At 47.7% G+C, this 15,091-nt stretch overlaps 1 protein-coding gene across 5 annotated transcripts; it reads right to left on the bottom strand.

Moving 5' to 3' along the window:
• Positions 1 to 5,212: 5,212 nt before the first annotated feature.
• On the bottom strand, positions 5,213 to 9,460 carry LOC114636043 (H-2 class I histocompatibility antigen, D-P alpha chain-like). Of its 5 annotated transcripts, XM_028784353.1 has the most exons (8): positions 9,261 to 9,460; positions 8,796 to 9,059; positions 8,348 to 8,623; positions 6,511 to 6,786; positions 6,267 to 6,383; positions 6,052 to 6,084; positions 5,613 to 5,661; positions 5,213 to 5,539 (listed from the first exon to the last, which is right to left on the bottom strand). In XM_028784353.1, the coding sequence occupies exons 1-7, from the start codon at positions 9,367 to 9,369 to the stop codon at positions 5,657 to 5,659; spliced, it is 1,080 nt and encodes a 359-aa protein (XP_028640186.1). In that variant the 5' UTR covers positions 9,370 to 9,460; the 3' UTR covers positions 5,213 to 5,539; positions 5,613 to 5,656. The 5 variants fall into 5 exon arrangements, with proteins under 5 accessions (XP_028640186.1, XP_028640185.1, XP_028640184.1 ...); XM_028784352.1 differs by having other exon boundaries at positions 5,213 to 5,661; XM_028784351.1 differs by lacking the exon at positions 5,613 to 5,661.
• Between the last annotated feature and the right edge of the window lie 5,631 nt (positions 9,461 to 15,091).

Here is a 15,091-nt window from a genome sequence, read left to right as displayed (position 1 = left end):
GGCAATTCAATTCAGAGGATACTTTCAGAGGCTCTACCAATCGGTCTGAGTCTGCAGAAGCAGGAAGAAGCTGCTGGAAAACCAACAGAAGTTCTTTGGTTTGTTTCTCTCTACAAAGTCATGACAAATCATCAGCAAAGAAGGCAAGGCTAATCAATGCCACAACATCATCAGTGAAGACCAGCATCAGCAAAGACCAGCAAAGACCTGCAAAGACCTGCAAAGACCAGCAAAGAATGTCAAGGTGAAACAATGCCACACAGCATTGTCTGTGGTCTGTTGGGTTATATTTATACCCTTTCCAAACATCATGTATTCTCTTAAGAGGACATCTCTCAAGGTTTAGCAAAACATCACATGCCCCCTTTCCAGGCAGCTTCCAGAAAAGCGCCACTTGTCTGCTTCAGCAAAAACATCCTCCCATAAGACAGTTTTCAGGAAAACATCACACAACATCACTGAGTCTCCAAAGAAACCAGAAATTTCCACTTCAGGCCTGGTTCTCCTAGATTAGGTCCTTGGATCACCGGGCTACATTGCTAAACTGCTTCTTGCATGCCACCCATGTCTGTTTTTAACATATAGTTTGTAATTCCATTTGTGTCCCAGATCTTTATTTAGTACGGGCCTTTGAAATAACAGAAAGCCGTTTTCTCCTGACTGGTTTTCAAACATTGGGAATGTGACTCAGTGACTAGAGTTCTTGTAAACCACAGGCCACAGGTTCGATTTCTCAACATCTCCAAAAACAGGGTGGTGGCACCCAGTCCGGGATGGTGAGGTGACTCAGGTAGAGGTGTTTGTCACTGAGTCTGACCACCTGAGTTCAGGCCCCCAGAACCCACATGGAAGGGGAGAACTGTCCCCACCAAGGTTGTCTTCTGACTCCCTCTCCCCCAACACACACACCACAGCTGGGGAGTGCCCTCATTTGCACACCATACACATATAGCAATAGTATAAATACATAGCATGTGAAATAGTTTAATATTCCTGTGATTATCCTTGCATGGTTTGTCCTTTAATATGCTTGGTGGCTTCTCATTACAATGTAGGTTTTGGACACAGGAAAATTCACCTATTGGAAAGTCTGAAGGAAAACTGGACACAACTTATACTTACGTGTTCTTAGTCATATGTGTCCTTATATATATGTGTGTGTGTGTCCTTATACACACGTGTTTACGTCTTTTTCAACATAAAACCTCCATTGTACCTTTTTTCATTTTTATTGCACTGATTTAATAATTATGTGTAGGGGTGTGCATGTCATGATGCAAGTATGAAGCTCAGAGGATAACTTACAGGAGTCAGGTCTCTCCATTCACCATGTGGCTTCAGTGGATCAAACTCAGGGAGCCAAGCTTGGTGGCCAGAACCTTTACACTCTGACCCATCTCGATGGTCTCTTGGAGACCATTGGGTTTGAACTTTTCCTTTCAAAAGTTCCTTCATTCCTGGACTTGGCACATGCAAGAACTGCCCACCATGACATTAGAAAAAGGGTTTCCTGATAGATAAGTACCAGCATTGCCTTAGGTGACTCTGGAGAACCAAGCTTTCTTGCCCAGGTCCCACCTGAGAGAGGCCAAAATTTTAAATTCAGACTCCATTTTAGAGAACTTGAACTCAGGCAAACTAACAGGCTGGTATCCACCATTAGTTTCCAAGTTACCTTCTAACAAAACCCAAGCCTAGTTCCAGTCTCTAGGCTAACCCCCAACAAGAACAGCATCTCCTGGTTATTACTCCAACAAGACCTGTGTCTCCAGGTTATTCCCACAACAAACCTACACCTCCAGGTTACAAGTCAATCCCCTGACTAATGGTCACTAATGCAGAGGGAAGCAGAAACTAACTTTATGATATGACTCCAGCATCAGCCAATAATGTTAAAGGCCACAGTAACTTCCCAATTAGATGCTTTCACATTCACCCTCTCTTGTTGCTTACTATAAAGTCTTGCCCTGATAGATATTCCAGGCTCCTCATCACTGAAAGCATCCTGCATGATACAGTGCCCTGGCCTGAGCTAACTCAAATAAAAAGTCCCTACTGTGATTACATTGGATCTGCTCCTTTCTGGCCTGGGGAGATCGCTAACATTTCCCTGGCACTACACCTGGAAGATCCCATATTTGCACTGGGAGCTTGGGTGTCACTGTCTGTGTTGTTTACTGCGGTCCTTTGAATAAGATGACCCTCATATTCTTGGTCATTTGAATACTTAGTTCCCATTTGGTGCTGTTTGGGGAAGCTTAGGAGGTGTGGCCTTGTTGGAGGAGGTATATCACTGGGAGGCATGGTTGGAAGTGTGAGCTCTCAGCTGTTCCTGCTGCCATGCCTGGTGTTTGCTGTCATGATGCTGATGAACTCTTAACTCTTTGGGACCCTAATCTCCAGATAAATATTCTGTAAGTGTCCTTGGACATGATATTTTATCACAGCAACAGAAAAGTATCCAATACAGTTCCATTTTCCATAACTGTGGCTTAATATCTGACAAGACACAGCTTATAGAGAAAGGGTTTATCCTGGCTTGTTGTAGTCCCTAACACGAAATCCATCAAAGTGGTGGCAGGCCATTCCTTCCTGCTCCAGCCTATGGGCCACCTCAGTAAAATGTCCTACGGGAGCTTTCCAAAATGGGGGCTCCTGTTAAAATGGCAGCTCCACTATATCTCCTCAGACTGAGGTTGTCACAGGAGTTGTCCACAGTAAAGACACTTTCTTTCCTGCTTCTGCCTGTAATCTTGGTGAAACAACACAGGAGTTGTCCACAGTGACAACACCTCTCCAGTCCCCTCCTGTCAGCAGCAGCCACACAGAAATGGTAGCTCAGCAAAAGCCAGCTGCATCTGAGAAGACTTCCCACGCTAAGCTAACCCATGGGCCCAATGCCAGGGAAAAGGGTGTGGAAAAAAGCTAGCAATCCCTGAGCAAAAACCCCCATGACAGAGACATGTCTCAGCCTGCCAAGGGTGTATGGGAGGAGTTGGACTTCTTTAATAAGCAATTGAACCTTTGACAGAGAGCCCATGCTCTTTCTCAATCTCTCTGTCTCTCTCTCTCTCTCTCTCTCTCTCTCTCTCTCTCTCTCTCTCTCTTAGTTTGAAAGAGCCTCTATGGAAAGAGCTACGGATAAGTGATGGGGATTTCCTCTTTGGCCTTGCAGGAACAATAGAAGCACTTGTCAGGACACAGATGAAACAGAAATCTAGGAAAGAGAGCTAAGGAACCCTCTTGGATTTGGAGGAGCTCAAAAGAAGTGTAGACTAGCTCAGAAGAATTTCCCAGATAGAAAGAGATTTCTAAAGAGATGGCAGTTTAGTTGTAGAATTAAGTTTCTAAGAAGATTGTCTTGTATACAGTTAAGAAAGCTTCCTCGCTGAACTGGCAGGTTTTTACCTCAGTTTATGCCTCCAGTATCTTTAGTGCTATAAATATTACATAATTTAAATGATTACAGGCCTTTGAGCAGGACTTTGGTCTCCTGCAATACAGAGCCATTCACAATGCAGAGCAACAACAGGCTTATGAAGAGGACTTTAAGACAGACCATGCTGAATACTGCATCCTGCATGTCAAAGTCAGGGCTGCAAGCCACAGGTTCACTGAGCTGGGAATAGAAATTAAGAGACTTCAGGGAGTTGACGCCAGATCACAAGTTGCTAAAAGATAAGACCGTCCAACAGTATAAAGGGTTCAGTGGTCAGTCCCCAAGTTACAGGAGAAGCATCCCTGTTCTTGAAGTGGAAACTTCTGGTTCCTTCAGAAAGTCAGTTATGTGAAATGATGTTTTGCTGAAATAGATACATGAAAGGACACATGATGTTTAGAAGGAATATAAATAAAACCCAGCAGACAGTAGATGAGGCTGCATGGTATTGGTAAGCCTCACCATTGTTTATTGGTCATCATTTCTCATGTCTCTGTTGGTAAGAAATATACCAAAAAGCTTCTGGTGATGTCTGGCAGCTTCGTATTGTTTCTGCAGGGGGCTGATTGGCAGAGTGAAGTCGAGGTCTCTGGATAAGTCAGCTGATATAGACTCATGTGGACTTTTGCTAAGACAGACTCATGTGGTGTTTTCCTGAGGCAAGACTTGTGGAAGGCAAGGCTCGAGTAGGGACGTATGATGTTTGGAGGGAGTATAATAGGACACAGTGGACAGTGGGGGCAGGCTGGCACAGCTGACTTTGCAATGATATGTTGGTCTCAAGTCTTCATCTTCCCTGATCTTCACTTTGTTGAGAGAGTTTTGGCAGAGAACTTCTCCTGGTGTCCCTGCTGGTCCCGGTCATTCCTGCTGACTCATGCTGATTTGGTGGAGGCCTGGCTGTTTCTCCTGGGTTGTGCCACCACTGCTGATTCATGTTGGCTATCCTGACACTACAGACCTGGACTGCTGGTATCCTGTCAGTTGGAGATTGGAATCAGCTCAAAGCACTACTTCTGAACACCAAACACCTGATCCCCCCAGCTTATGGGTTGAGCTGCCGTTGCTGATTCTTGTGAACTGACCTGCTGATATCTTGACATAGCAAATTTAATTTCTTCCAAAGAACCATTTCTAAACAGGTCCAATTCCCCCGTATCCTAATAACTTTTCTTTTCCACTACTTCTGGTGGGTGGCAGACTACATGGGAGGTTAAGCATCTATGAACCTTTATTAAAAATAGGTTTTGAAAAATCTAAGCCAATAATCTCAACTATTGATGTGCTTGTGAGAGTTAAACAGAAAATCACATCCTATATCCGAGAGCCCTGGAAAAGACACTGGAAAGAAGGAGAAGCAGAAATCACCATAGTAGCATGGCTACAGGGAGTGCCCAGCGCAGCATAAGACTGCTTCATTAACAGCTAAAACATATGGAAGGGAGGAAATGTAGTGACTTATCTTGTGCAGCCTGCACATCGAAGGATCCCCACTGGGGTCTCTGATCTTTAGACCTGGAGACACAGAATCCTGGGAACAGGAATCAGGTTCTCAGGTATAGGGTGTGTTCTGTGTGTTCATCTCTTATCCCTGTGTCCTTGTGATCACAGACTCTCAGCATGTGCTTCACAGTGACGGAGAGGTGACACAGCCCAGGAGTGACCCCATCAAAGATAACAATGGACTGAGTCCACCTGGACACAGTCCTGTACACACTCAGCTCCCATAGCCTCATCCTGTCCCAACAGATAAACACAGCTTAGTCACACAGATTCTGGAATGTTCTCCACCAGCCATTTATTTCTTCAAAAAAGCAAAAACAAAAACAGAAACAAACTCTAAGTATTCTAAATCCATGAAATTAACAAACAATCAACCCTCATGTCAAGATGTTAACAATCAAGTTCACATTCAGATTCTTATTCTCAGTGTGGAAGTGAGGAGCTGCAGCTCAGGGCAGCATGGAGCTGACAGGATGCAGATGTCCCCCAGTGTTTATCTCGGCCAGGAAGGTTGGCTGTGGAAGGGAACACAGGCAGTGCAGGGACAGGGTCCTGGTGTGTAGGGCAGGCTGGGCTCCACTGTTCTTCACATTGAGCCTGTAGGATCACAGGGAATATCAGACGCTGTTTTCTAAAGAAAACTGAGGGCTCTGGACATCACAGGAGAGACCTGAACACACTGTCTGTCACTCAGTCCACTCCAGGCTGCTGTCTTCATGCTAGAGAATGAGAGTCATGAACCATCACTGTGAAGTCAACATTCCAACAACCCACCACTCACAGGGGATTCTGGGAGTCCCTAAAACTCAATCATATCTACATTGCCTCTCCTCAATCAGGCCCCAGAGTGTCACCTTTACAATCTGGGAGAAACATATCAGAGCTCTGGGAGCTGTTCCTGCCTAGGGTAAAAGGAAACAAATGTATATGTGTATGTGTACGTGTACGTGTACGTGTACGTGTATATGTATGTATTAATATCATGGTACAACTCAGGCCCGCAGAAGATTTCTCTAGAGGAGCTATTATGGTATCATGGATTTCCAGAGCTCCCAACATCTCTGGGTTCATTCTAATGGCCCCAGGACATTCCCGCCCTGCACACTAACCTGGAGCTGGAGCATAGTCTCCTCCTCTTCCACCTGTGAGAAGAAAAGCTGTGAGAGTTCAAAGAAGATTTTGACACTAGGAAGTTTCCAGAACTGACAGCAGACCCAGCTGCAGACAGTAGTAGCAATGAGGGGTGTGGCTGTGTTTCCCATTAATGAGCAGAGCACACTTCTAAAGGAGGCTGAGAGAAAACTCAGACCCTGACCTTTCCTACCTCTGTTTCTCCTTCTCATCATCACAAAAGCCACCACAGCTCCAATGATGGCCACAGCTCCAACGACAACCAGAACAGCAATGATTGCCATGTTGGAGTTAGTGGATGGAGGAGGCTCTGGGAAGGACAGGGTCAGGAAATGAAGGTAAGGGTCAGGACCCAAGCACTCAGTCCTGACCAGCTCAGGGTCTGCAGAAAGTTTCAACTTTCCCTGACTCCAGCTCTGTACCCACACCCTCCTTACCCCATCTCAGGATGAGGGGCTCAGGCAGCCCCTCATGTTGCACATGGCATGTGTAATTCTGCTCCTTCCCAAGAGGCACCACCACAGATGCCCACTTCTGGAAGGTTCCGTCCCCTGAAGGCCTGGTCTCCACAAGCTCCATTTCCTGGGTCAGGTCCTCCCCATTCAACTGCCAGGTCAGGGTGATGTCAGCAGGGTAGAAGTCCAGGGCCCAGCACCTCAGGGTGGCATCCCCATCAGATCTGGGTTGATGGGTCACATGTGCCTTTGGGGGATCTGTGTGGAAAATGTAAGAAATCATGCAATTAATGAGACGAACTGAAATCTACACAAAACACAGTTAAATCAACGATGACACTGAACTATGTGTCTGTTTGACATTTCAACTGTCATTGCACCAGTGACCAATAGGTAGGGCTGGTCCCCTGAGCACAGAAACACGTATTTTCCTGGGGGGCTCAGAAGCTAAGAGAAAATCCACAGGAGCCAGTGGGTCAACATGGCCGTCCTCATGTGATGTTCTATAGCATGAGATAGGTAGTCAAAGAATGGCAGATGGAATGCAAAATGCATAATGTGTGTGTGTGTGTCTTTGAATTCATATCAAAATTAGAAATCAGGGCCATATGCTACTGTAAGGGAGCCACCACTGAGAGTCAACTACTGTGGTCATCTTGCTGACCAGTATAACTGTCAGTCCAAGTGAACAGCCATCACAAAGTATGTAGCAGAAATGTGGTGAACCTCTGACACTCAGCCAGAGAAAATGACTCCCAGCCCCTGCCTCTGGGCCGACAAGGTACAGGTATGTTACACAGGATCCCTGGAGTGTTCTGTGGACCCCAGTGCAGCACTCACTGGGAACTCTGCAGTCTCACAGGGTGTGTGGATCTTCCCTCTCATTCCAGCCCTGGATTGCAGATGACTGTCTCTCAGAAAGTCTAATTCCTGATTCACTAGGGGGAGCACTGTAACTTGTGAGGGGAGAGGAAGAGAAGGAGGCTTCTGGATGTTTAATTCTGACAGGAAACAGTCTAAGCTCACAAGAATCTCTCCTTTAACAAGAACCCTGATTTAACTTGTCTAAATATCTAGGTTAGCAGTCTCCTCTCTGGCACCTGTGGAGACTGATACAAATGATAATACAAGGGCATAGAGAAACAGGATCACTCCAGAGCAGAGAAAAACTGACTAGAAGCAAAATAATGCCTTCCCCTCCCCCCCAAAAAAGGAAAGAAAACAAGAAATAAAAAGATAAGAGTCAAAAAGAAAAAAGAATCCCACTGTTTTTATTCCTCCAGGTTTCCCCATAAGGTTCCTCATGTGACTATTCACCACTGTAGGAATACATAGAATTGGGTTGTTGAAGGGATGCAAACCCCACAGACAGGGAGGGATCTGCGAGAATGTATTCTTTGGAAAGTTCTAGAAACTGGGCAACCAGCCTAGTGTAGGGAGTCCATATCTCCCATCAGGTAAAGGAGACTTCGAGTCCTGAGGTGTAAGGGCTGACACACTCAGCATGACAGTAGTCAGTGTCCACAGACAGTGGGTGTGGGTACAGAACCTTCCTGGGGGAGGCCATGGCAGACAGCAGGGAGCCCCTGCTGTTCCATCAGGAAATTGTCTCCTTCCCTCCTGAGACAGACTGGGAACTGTCCAGAGAGAAGGCTGAGCTCTGGGAGAGTCAGTGCAGTCACTGTGATGAGGATCAGGAGACCCAGGGACACTCTCTCCCCTCTGAGACAGGGGCATCACCCCAGCTGAGGGTTTCTTTTTCCCCAGGACTGAACCCTAGCCCGAGGGCAGAGGGAGGAGCTGCCCGCCGCCCCTGCACCTGTGCGCTGCAGTGTCTCCTTCCCGATCTCCAGGAATCTGCGGAGCGACTCCACGCACTCGCCCTCCAGGAAGGCCCTGGCTTCCCCTGCAGCACCAGCCTTCTCCCACTTGCGTTTGGTGATCTGCGCCGCCGTGTCCGCTGCTGTCCACGTTTTCAGGTCTTGGTTCAGGGCGATATAATCTCGGCCATCGTAGGCGAACTGATAATACCCCCGGAGGAGGCTCCCGTTGGACCCCAAGTCACAGCCGATCATCCCCTGGAGTGTGTGAGAGCCTACGGGATTCCACAGTCAGACCCGCCCTACCCAGGGATCGTCCCCACCCACGCGCGGACTCCTCAAACTGAATGGAAAACTGGTCTGAACATGACACTTGGGACCCGGGATGTCTCCGGGCCTAGTGTCGGGATGTGGAGTGGTCGTGACCTCCCACTCAGGATCACTCACCACCCTCGCTCTGGTTGTAGTAGCCTTGAATGTTCCTCATGCTCATTCGGAAAGCCTGCTCCAAGAACTTGGCTCTCTGTGTCTCCCGCTCCACATACTCTGGTCCCTCCTTCTCAATCCACCGTGCGCGCGGCTCTGCCCTCTCTGCGTTGCTGTCGAAGCACCCGAACTGCGTGTCGTCCACGTAGCCGACAGCGGTGAACCGGGGCTCCCCGAGGTCAGGCCGGGACATGGTGGTGAGAAAATACCTCAGCGAGTGTGAGCCTGGGGGAAGCGCGTGGTGAGACCCCGACCTCCTCTCGGTACCCCGGGTAGGTGCATGGGCTGGGAGGGAGCAGGGCGCGGGGCTTGGCACGTGGATGGAGAAGGGGCGGAGAGTCCGGTGGGCAACGCAGGGACGCGGCTGCCCCAGTGCCTTCCCGTCTCTCCCCACAGAGGCTATTTCTCTCCCGACCCCATACTCACCCGCACGGGTCTGGGTCAGGGCCAGGGTGGCCGCCAGCAGCAGGAGCAGTGTGCATAGAGCCATAGTTCTTATCTGGGATCTGGGGCGTCTGAGTCCCGTGGGCTGCATGGAATTTATAACTAGTGCCCACGGGAACGCTGGTTGGTTTCCCAGGATCGTGCCACCCTATTGAGGAGGGATGAGACCTGACAGCACGTCATCAGTGTCCAGGCAGAAGAACCTGACTCAGGTTAGGAGCAGAAGTGAAACTGGGGAGAAGGGAAATCCCCAGCCAGCTTCCACACCCCTGATCTCACAGCCTGGTGACTAAGACTTTCCCTGAACCCTGTGGTGTGGATAGAGCGCTGTTTGTCATGGTATCTCCGAGTTCTGATCTAGAAGCTGTCTGGACACCAGGAGAGACCCGCAGGTCAGACTCTCTGTGTCCTCTCCTCCACCCTTCCTCTTCCTTCTTCACTTCAGAAGTCAGACCCCGGAATCGAAGAAAACCCACTTCTGGGAATACAATGTTAACACAAGTGGTTGGGGATGCAGTGGAGAGATGCTTCTCCTTAAACAGAGGCTCTGGCCTACAAGGCTCACATGGACCCCACAGAGATCAGGCTCTGTTCACATGCAGTGTGCGGCACACACTGCCAAGCCTGAGTGCAGGACTCTCATATATAAAGAGGAGACTTTGCTTCTTCCCTCAGGATCTGCCTTCTCTACCTCAGGGTTGGACTCAGACTCCTGTTTCTTCACAGATGAAGCATATCCAGGTTTATGTATTTTACAAGGATCTTCATTCATTCCAGGTCCTGAGATTGTTCATGTGGATTGTCCTTGTCTCAGCACAGGAGACCCCCATGTCCACTGTGAAGGGACCCCCTTGGAGACCACAGAGAGCAGGACACTGATCCCTGTCTATATTTCACTTGCCCTGTGTCTGCACTTCCATGGTACAGTTGCTTTAGTGACTCAGTCACAGGAGAGAAACTGTCACCCTGACTGCAAGTCCATATTGCCTTCTGCCTCAGAGCTGCTGTTTGTCTTCCATACTCAATCCATTTGTACAGAGGACAGCTGTGCTTACATAGACCCTAGAAGGCTGCTGTTTGTTCTGAAAATGTGAGAGACCACCAGGCTGTTGGAGTCCTTGCAGACAGGCCCTGAAATGCAGTGGAGGGTTGACACACATGCCACTGCTGTCCCTTCAGACCAAACAGTGCTGAGCACTGGGACAGCTCTTCTGCACCCTCACTGTCCAGTGTGCCAGACTTACACAGTCCTGGTCCATCAGTCAGGATTCAGTGACTTTTCAGGATTCACGAGGCTTTTACCCTCTCACCCTGAGCAGGGACCTGTGCATGTGCTCCCTGTGGTTACTGCAGTGAGGACTTTCTGAGGTGTCCCTGGTAGGCAGGGGAGAGTGGTCTGAGAAAAGGAAAGAGAAGTTCCTTCCTGTGGAATGCGATCCTTATCTCCCATTCTCAGCTCTCCAACACTATCCTTTTTAGTTTATATTTTAATATTTATTTTCTATGTTTGACTAGAGCCCTTGATAATCAGAAGAGGTTCCAGATCCCCTGGGACTGGAGTTATGGGTGTTTGTGAGACAGCATGTGGTTGCTAAGAACCAAACCCAGTCCTCTGCAAGAGCAGCAACTGCTCTGAACCATTGAGCCAACTCTACAGTTTTTTTCAAATTAGTCCTTAAACAATTACCTTACTGTGTGAAAGAGAGTCAGTATTTTGTTTGAGAAATCAATTCAGAATCACACAACAGTGTGAGGAGTGGGTCTTCATATACTTTACATTTCTCCATGTCCTCCTCTTGTCCACTTTGTTAGAAGATCGCTGGATTTTCCTGTCTCCTTCCTGATTTAACCATCATTTTGGTTAAGATTATGGAGCTAAAAATCCTACTTAACAGCCACACACAAGGTCACATACTTTAACTTTTTTCAAAGTCTATTTTTAATGATTGTTCTTAAATGCTTTAACCTCCGTTGTAGCTCACCACCCACCAGAGGTAGAAAAAGAGAAAAGTTACAGACTGAGGTGGAAGTAGACCTGTTTAGAAAGGATTTCTGGAACAACTCCTCCTGTCTTGTGTTATCTGGAAATTGACAGTTGAGTTCACAGGTCCACAGAGGCAGCCTGAGACACTCAAAACACTTCACAGATACACCAGCAGTCACAGAGACACCTGCTCAGCTGGGAACAACATTCAAGGCTGACCCTGTGGGGCTTGTTAGAGTTTTTGCATGGATCAGAGAACCAAAGGATACTGCAAAGATTACACCACACAACAGACTTCATGTGAGAAATTTACTGGGGGTGGGTATCAAAGATGGTGGAATAAAAGCCATCTGTGAAGACTTGGGGTGGATAATACTGCACAACTTGTGGTCACAGTGGAAATGTGTCTCATTTGGTTGTGTTTTCCAAGTTAAGTTTAGCTTTTCTAAGTTAAGCAACAATTGGAGGACACCTTTTCAAGACCAGGCAGCCTAGGGTGTGCAAGCAGAATATCATCCATATAATGAACTACAGGTCATTCTTGGGGACCCCTTGCATTGCTCCAGACTCATATAGCTGAGAAATGGTCGGAGCATTTGTCATGTCCTAGGGCAGGACTATCCACGCATATCTTTTGGCTTGTTTATTCATATCAGACTCTCATACTGTAAGGACAAAATGGTGTGAATCATGGGTAGCAAGGGGATCTGGAAAAGACAGTCCTTAGTTATCTAGGATCACCACATGGCTCTTGGTGGGATAGCACTAGGATAAGGCAGTCCCACTTGAGAGATCCCCACTTTTCCCACATGCTTATTAATGACTCTCAGATCCTGTAGAAGCCTATATTTCCCTGACTTCCTTTTAATGACAAAAATGGGAGTATTATGTCTGCTGGTCTAGGGTTCCATGTGACCCAAAGCTGATTGTTCCAAGACCAGATCCTTGGGAGCAGAAAGTTTAGGTTCCAAAATTGGCCACTGGTCCACCAAGATACTGACTTCAGACAGCCAGGCCTGTGGTATAGGGTCAGGCACCTTGATGGCAAATGCGCTGGGAGGGCAGTAACTCTTAGAATTGGGGGTGATCCCTGACTTTGTGACCTGTGCAGCCCAGTTGGTCATATTGTATAACATCATCAAAAAAAGTCATAATCATCCATAGGAAGGACGGTGCCCATTTCCTCCTGAATATCTCTTCCCCAATGGTTGTGAGGAACATCAGCCAAAAAAGGTGTAAAAGATCCCCGATTGCTGTTCAAGTCCTGCCAACAGTCAGGTTGGGTAGCCATTTTGGTGGCCTGGTAGCCTCCAACTCCCGTAACGGTGGGACCATGCCAAAATCTCCAATGGAGGAATCTCAATGATTCATTTTATGTTATTATAGTGACTTCTGCCCCTGTGCTAACAAACCCATTAACGGGTATACCATGTAAATGCACAGTCATCATCAGGGAGTGAGGAAACACAGGCAAGGTCGAGAAGACTCCTGGGTGATCAGGGCTCTTTCTTTGGGGCAGGGTTGACAGGTGCCTCTTTTGGAGTTTAAATTGTCTTCCTGCTTTTGAGAATGGTAATCCCTAGCCCAGTGGAAAATGTTGTTACAATGAGGATACCTAGTGGAGCAGGTATCTGTCTGAGATGGCCAGTCTTTCCACAGCCCCAGCAGGTATGATCATGGATCCTCCAAGGTGAGTGTGGGGGGCACATTCCCTTCACAAGCTCTGTAGCAAGGGTGTCTATGGAGGCAGTCAGAGTGGCAGTGGGACCTGCTCCAGGGTCCGAATCATGAGTGTCAACAACCCATTTGAGGATATCATTATACATCACACCACAGCACTATGTGTGAGTGGTGGGGTGAGTGTTAAGGCTCTGCCATGCCAGATGCTTGATGAGCATGTCTCTAATTGGGTCAGCATCAACCTGCCTTTCCACTGCCTCAGTCACATGGGACAGGAGGTCCCTGAAGGACTTCCCTGACTGCTGGACAAGGCTGTGAAAGTAAGCAGAGGGGTCTCCTGGGGAGCAGGCCTTCAAGGCCTTAAAGGCAAGATCAGCCGCTTGGTTAAAGTAAGCATGCAGTCAAATAGTGGCCTGAGTGACAAGGTTAATGTACGCCCTGTGGCCAGAAAGCATGTCAAGAGTAATGTTAAGATTGTATTTCGGGGCTGGAGAGATGGCTCAGCGGTTAAGGGCACTGACTGCTCTTCCAGAGGTCCTGAGTTCAATTCCCAGCAACCACATGGTGGCTCACAACCATCCGTAATGAGATCTGATGCCCTCTTCTGGTGTGTCTGAAGACAGCTACAGTGTACTCATAAATAAAATAAATAAATAAATCTTTAAAAAAAAAAAAGATTGTATTTCGGATTAACTCTAGCCTGATTCTCAGCTAAGTCATTATATGCAGACTTCCAATTTAGAAACACCACGGGGTGGAACACCACCTTAAGGAAATTATACCAATCACAGTAGATCTGGAGGTGCTCGGCCCACTGCTTCAATACTTGTTCATAATAAGGGGAATCTGGGCCTGAATCTTTGGAAGCTTTTCTGATTAGTGCCAAGTCTGCTAGAGGACTGGGAATCCAGGGACTATTCTCAGCATCAGGGCCCATATTGAAAGGGAAATCTCATGGTATACCTGAGGAGGGATGATGCCTTGGGGGAGAGGCAGTCCAGCAGGAGGAGCAGACAACACAGAAGTGAGTGTCTGAAGGCAAACTCCTCCTTAGATCACACCAGGGGTGGGTCAGGGGTACCTCCCATGGTGCAAGGGCAGAGGGGCTTGTGAGCAAGGGACATGGGACAGCAGAGCTAGAAGATGGCTGGGGGCCTCATGTTCATGACTGAGATCATCCTGTTTGGTGGACAAAGTGGGACAGAATCTATAATGGAAAGGTACATTAGCCTTATCCTGGCAGTGCTTGTTATGGGCGACCACCACAGGGACTTGATGCATTCCCTTGTATCAAGTGTATCCCTGTGTAAACTCAGTGAATCTGTAGCTTCTTGTGTTTCCTGAGGCTCCTTAGCCTCCTACTGGCTCCAGCAGGGAATGTTTCAGTCTGGAGGAGAAAGTCCTATAGTCACCTTCCAATTCTGCAGATGCTCTGTTTATTAATACAACCTCTAGACAAATGCTGTCCTGTGAAGTGCAGCTCCCTGTCCCCTCCCACTGAGGTTGGGGTCACCTGAGATTTCCCCTGAGCAGAGCCCTCCCTCCCTCTTCCCATCTGCCTTTCTAGTTTTGACTCATAACCTGTCCCGGCCGAGCTGCTGCTCTGGTCCTTTGGTCAGGGTCTAGCAAGAGAGTGGGAATGGAGGGGCAAGAGACATGAAGAATGGAGACAAGACAGAGGGTCTGATCAAGTCTCTCTTTATTCAAAGGAAATCCTGGGTATTTATACACTTTACCACATGCCTTGCCCTTGTGAACAAGCAGGGAAACACAGCTGAAGGCACTATGTCACCTGCCTTGCAGCGTGGATACCACGTGCGCCTTATAGCTGGGGGCACTAAACAGCAAAACAAGATATGTGAGAAAAACAAGATGTTTATCAGAGTGTGCTCAGCTGTTGTAGGCTGTTGAAAAACAAGTCTCTTGTCAGGATATATGGCCTGAGATGGATGCAAAGATGATAGCCGCTTTCTGCTAGGAGTCAGCTCCCAACAATGACCTATTTATTTTTTATTCATCAATAAAACATTTGTTGTGCATGAACGTTTGTCTGCTGGGTCTGGGGAAGTCATCATCCTTCACAAGATGAAGATGGCTGCATCACGACAGAGATTATCACCATGTTGGTATTCACACATCTCAGCTAAGG

This window comes from Grammomys surdaster, unplaced genomic scaffold (assembly GCF_004785775.1).
Source record: "Grammomys surdaster isolate TR1022 unplaced genomic scaffold, NIH_TR_1.0 121427, whole genome shotgun sequence".
In the NCBI taxonomy this organism is placed as follows: Eukaryota; Metazoa; Chordata; class Mammalia; order Rodentia; family Muridae; genus Grammomys; species Grammomys surdaster.
This window is presented reverse-complemented; position numbering and strand designations above follow the sequence as displayed.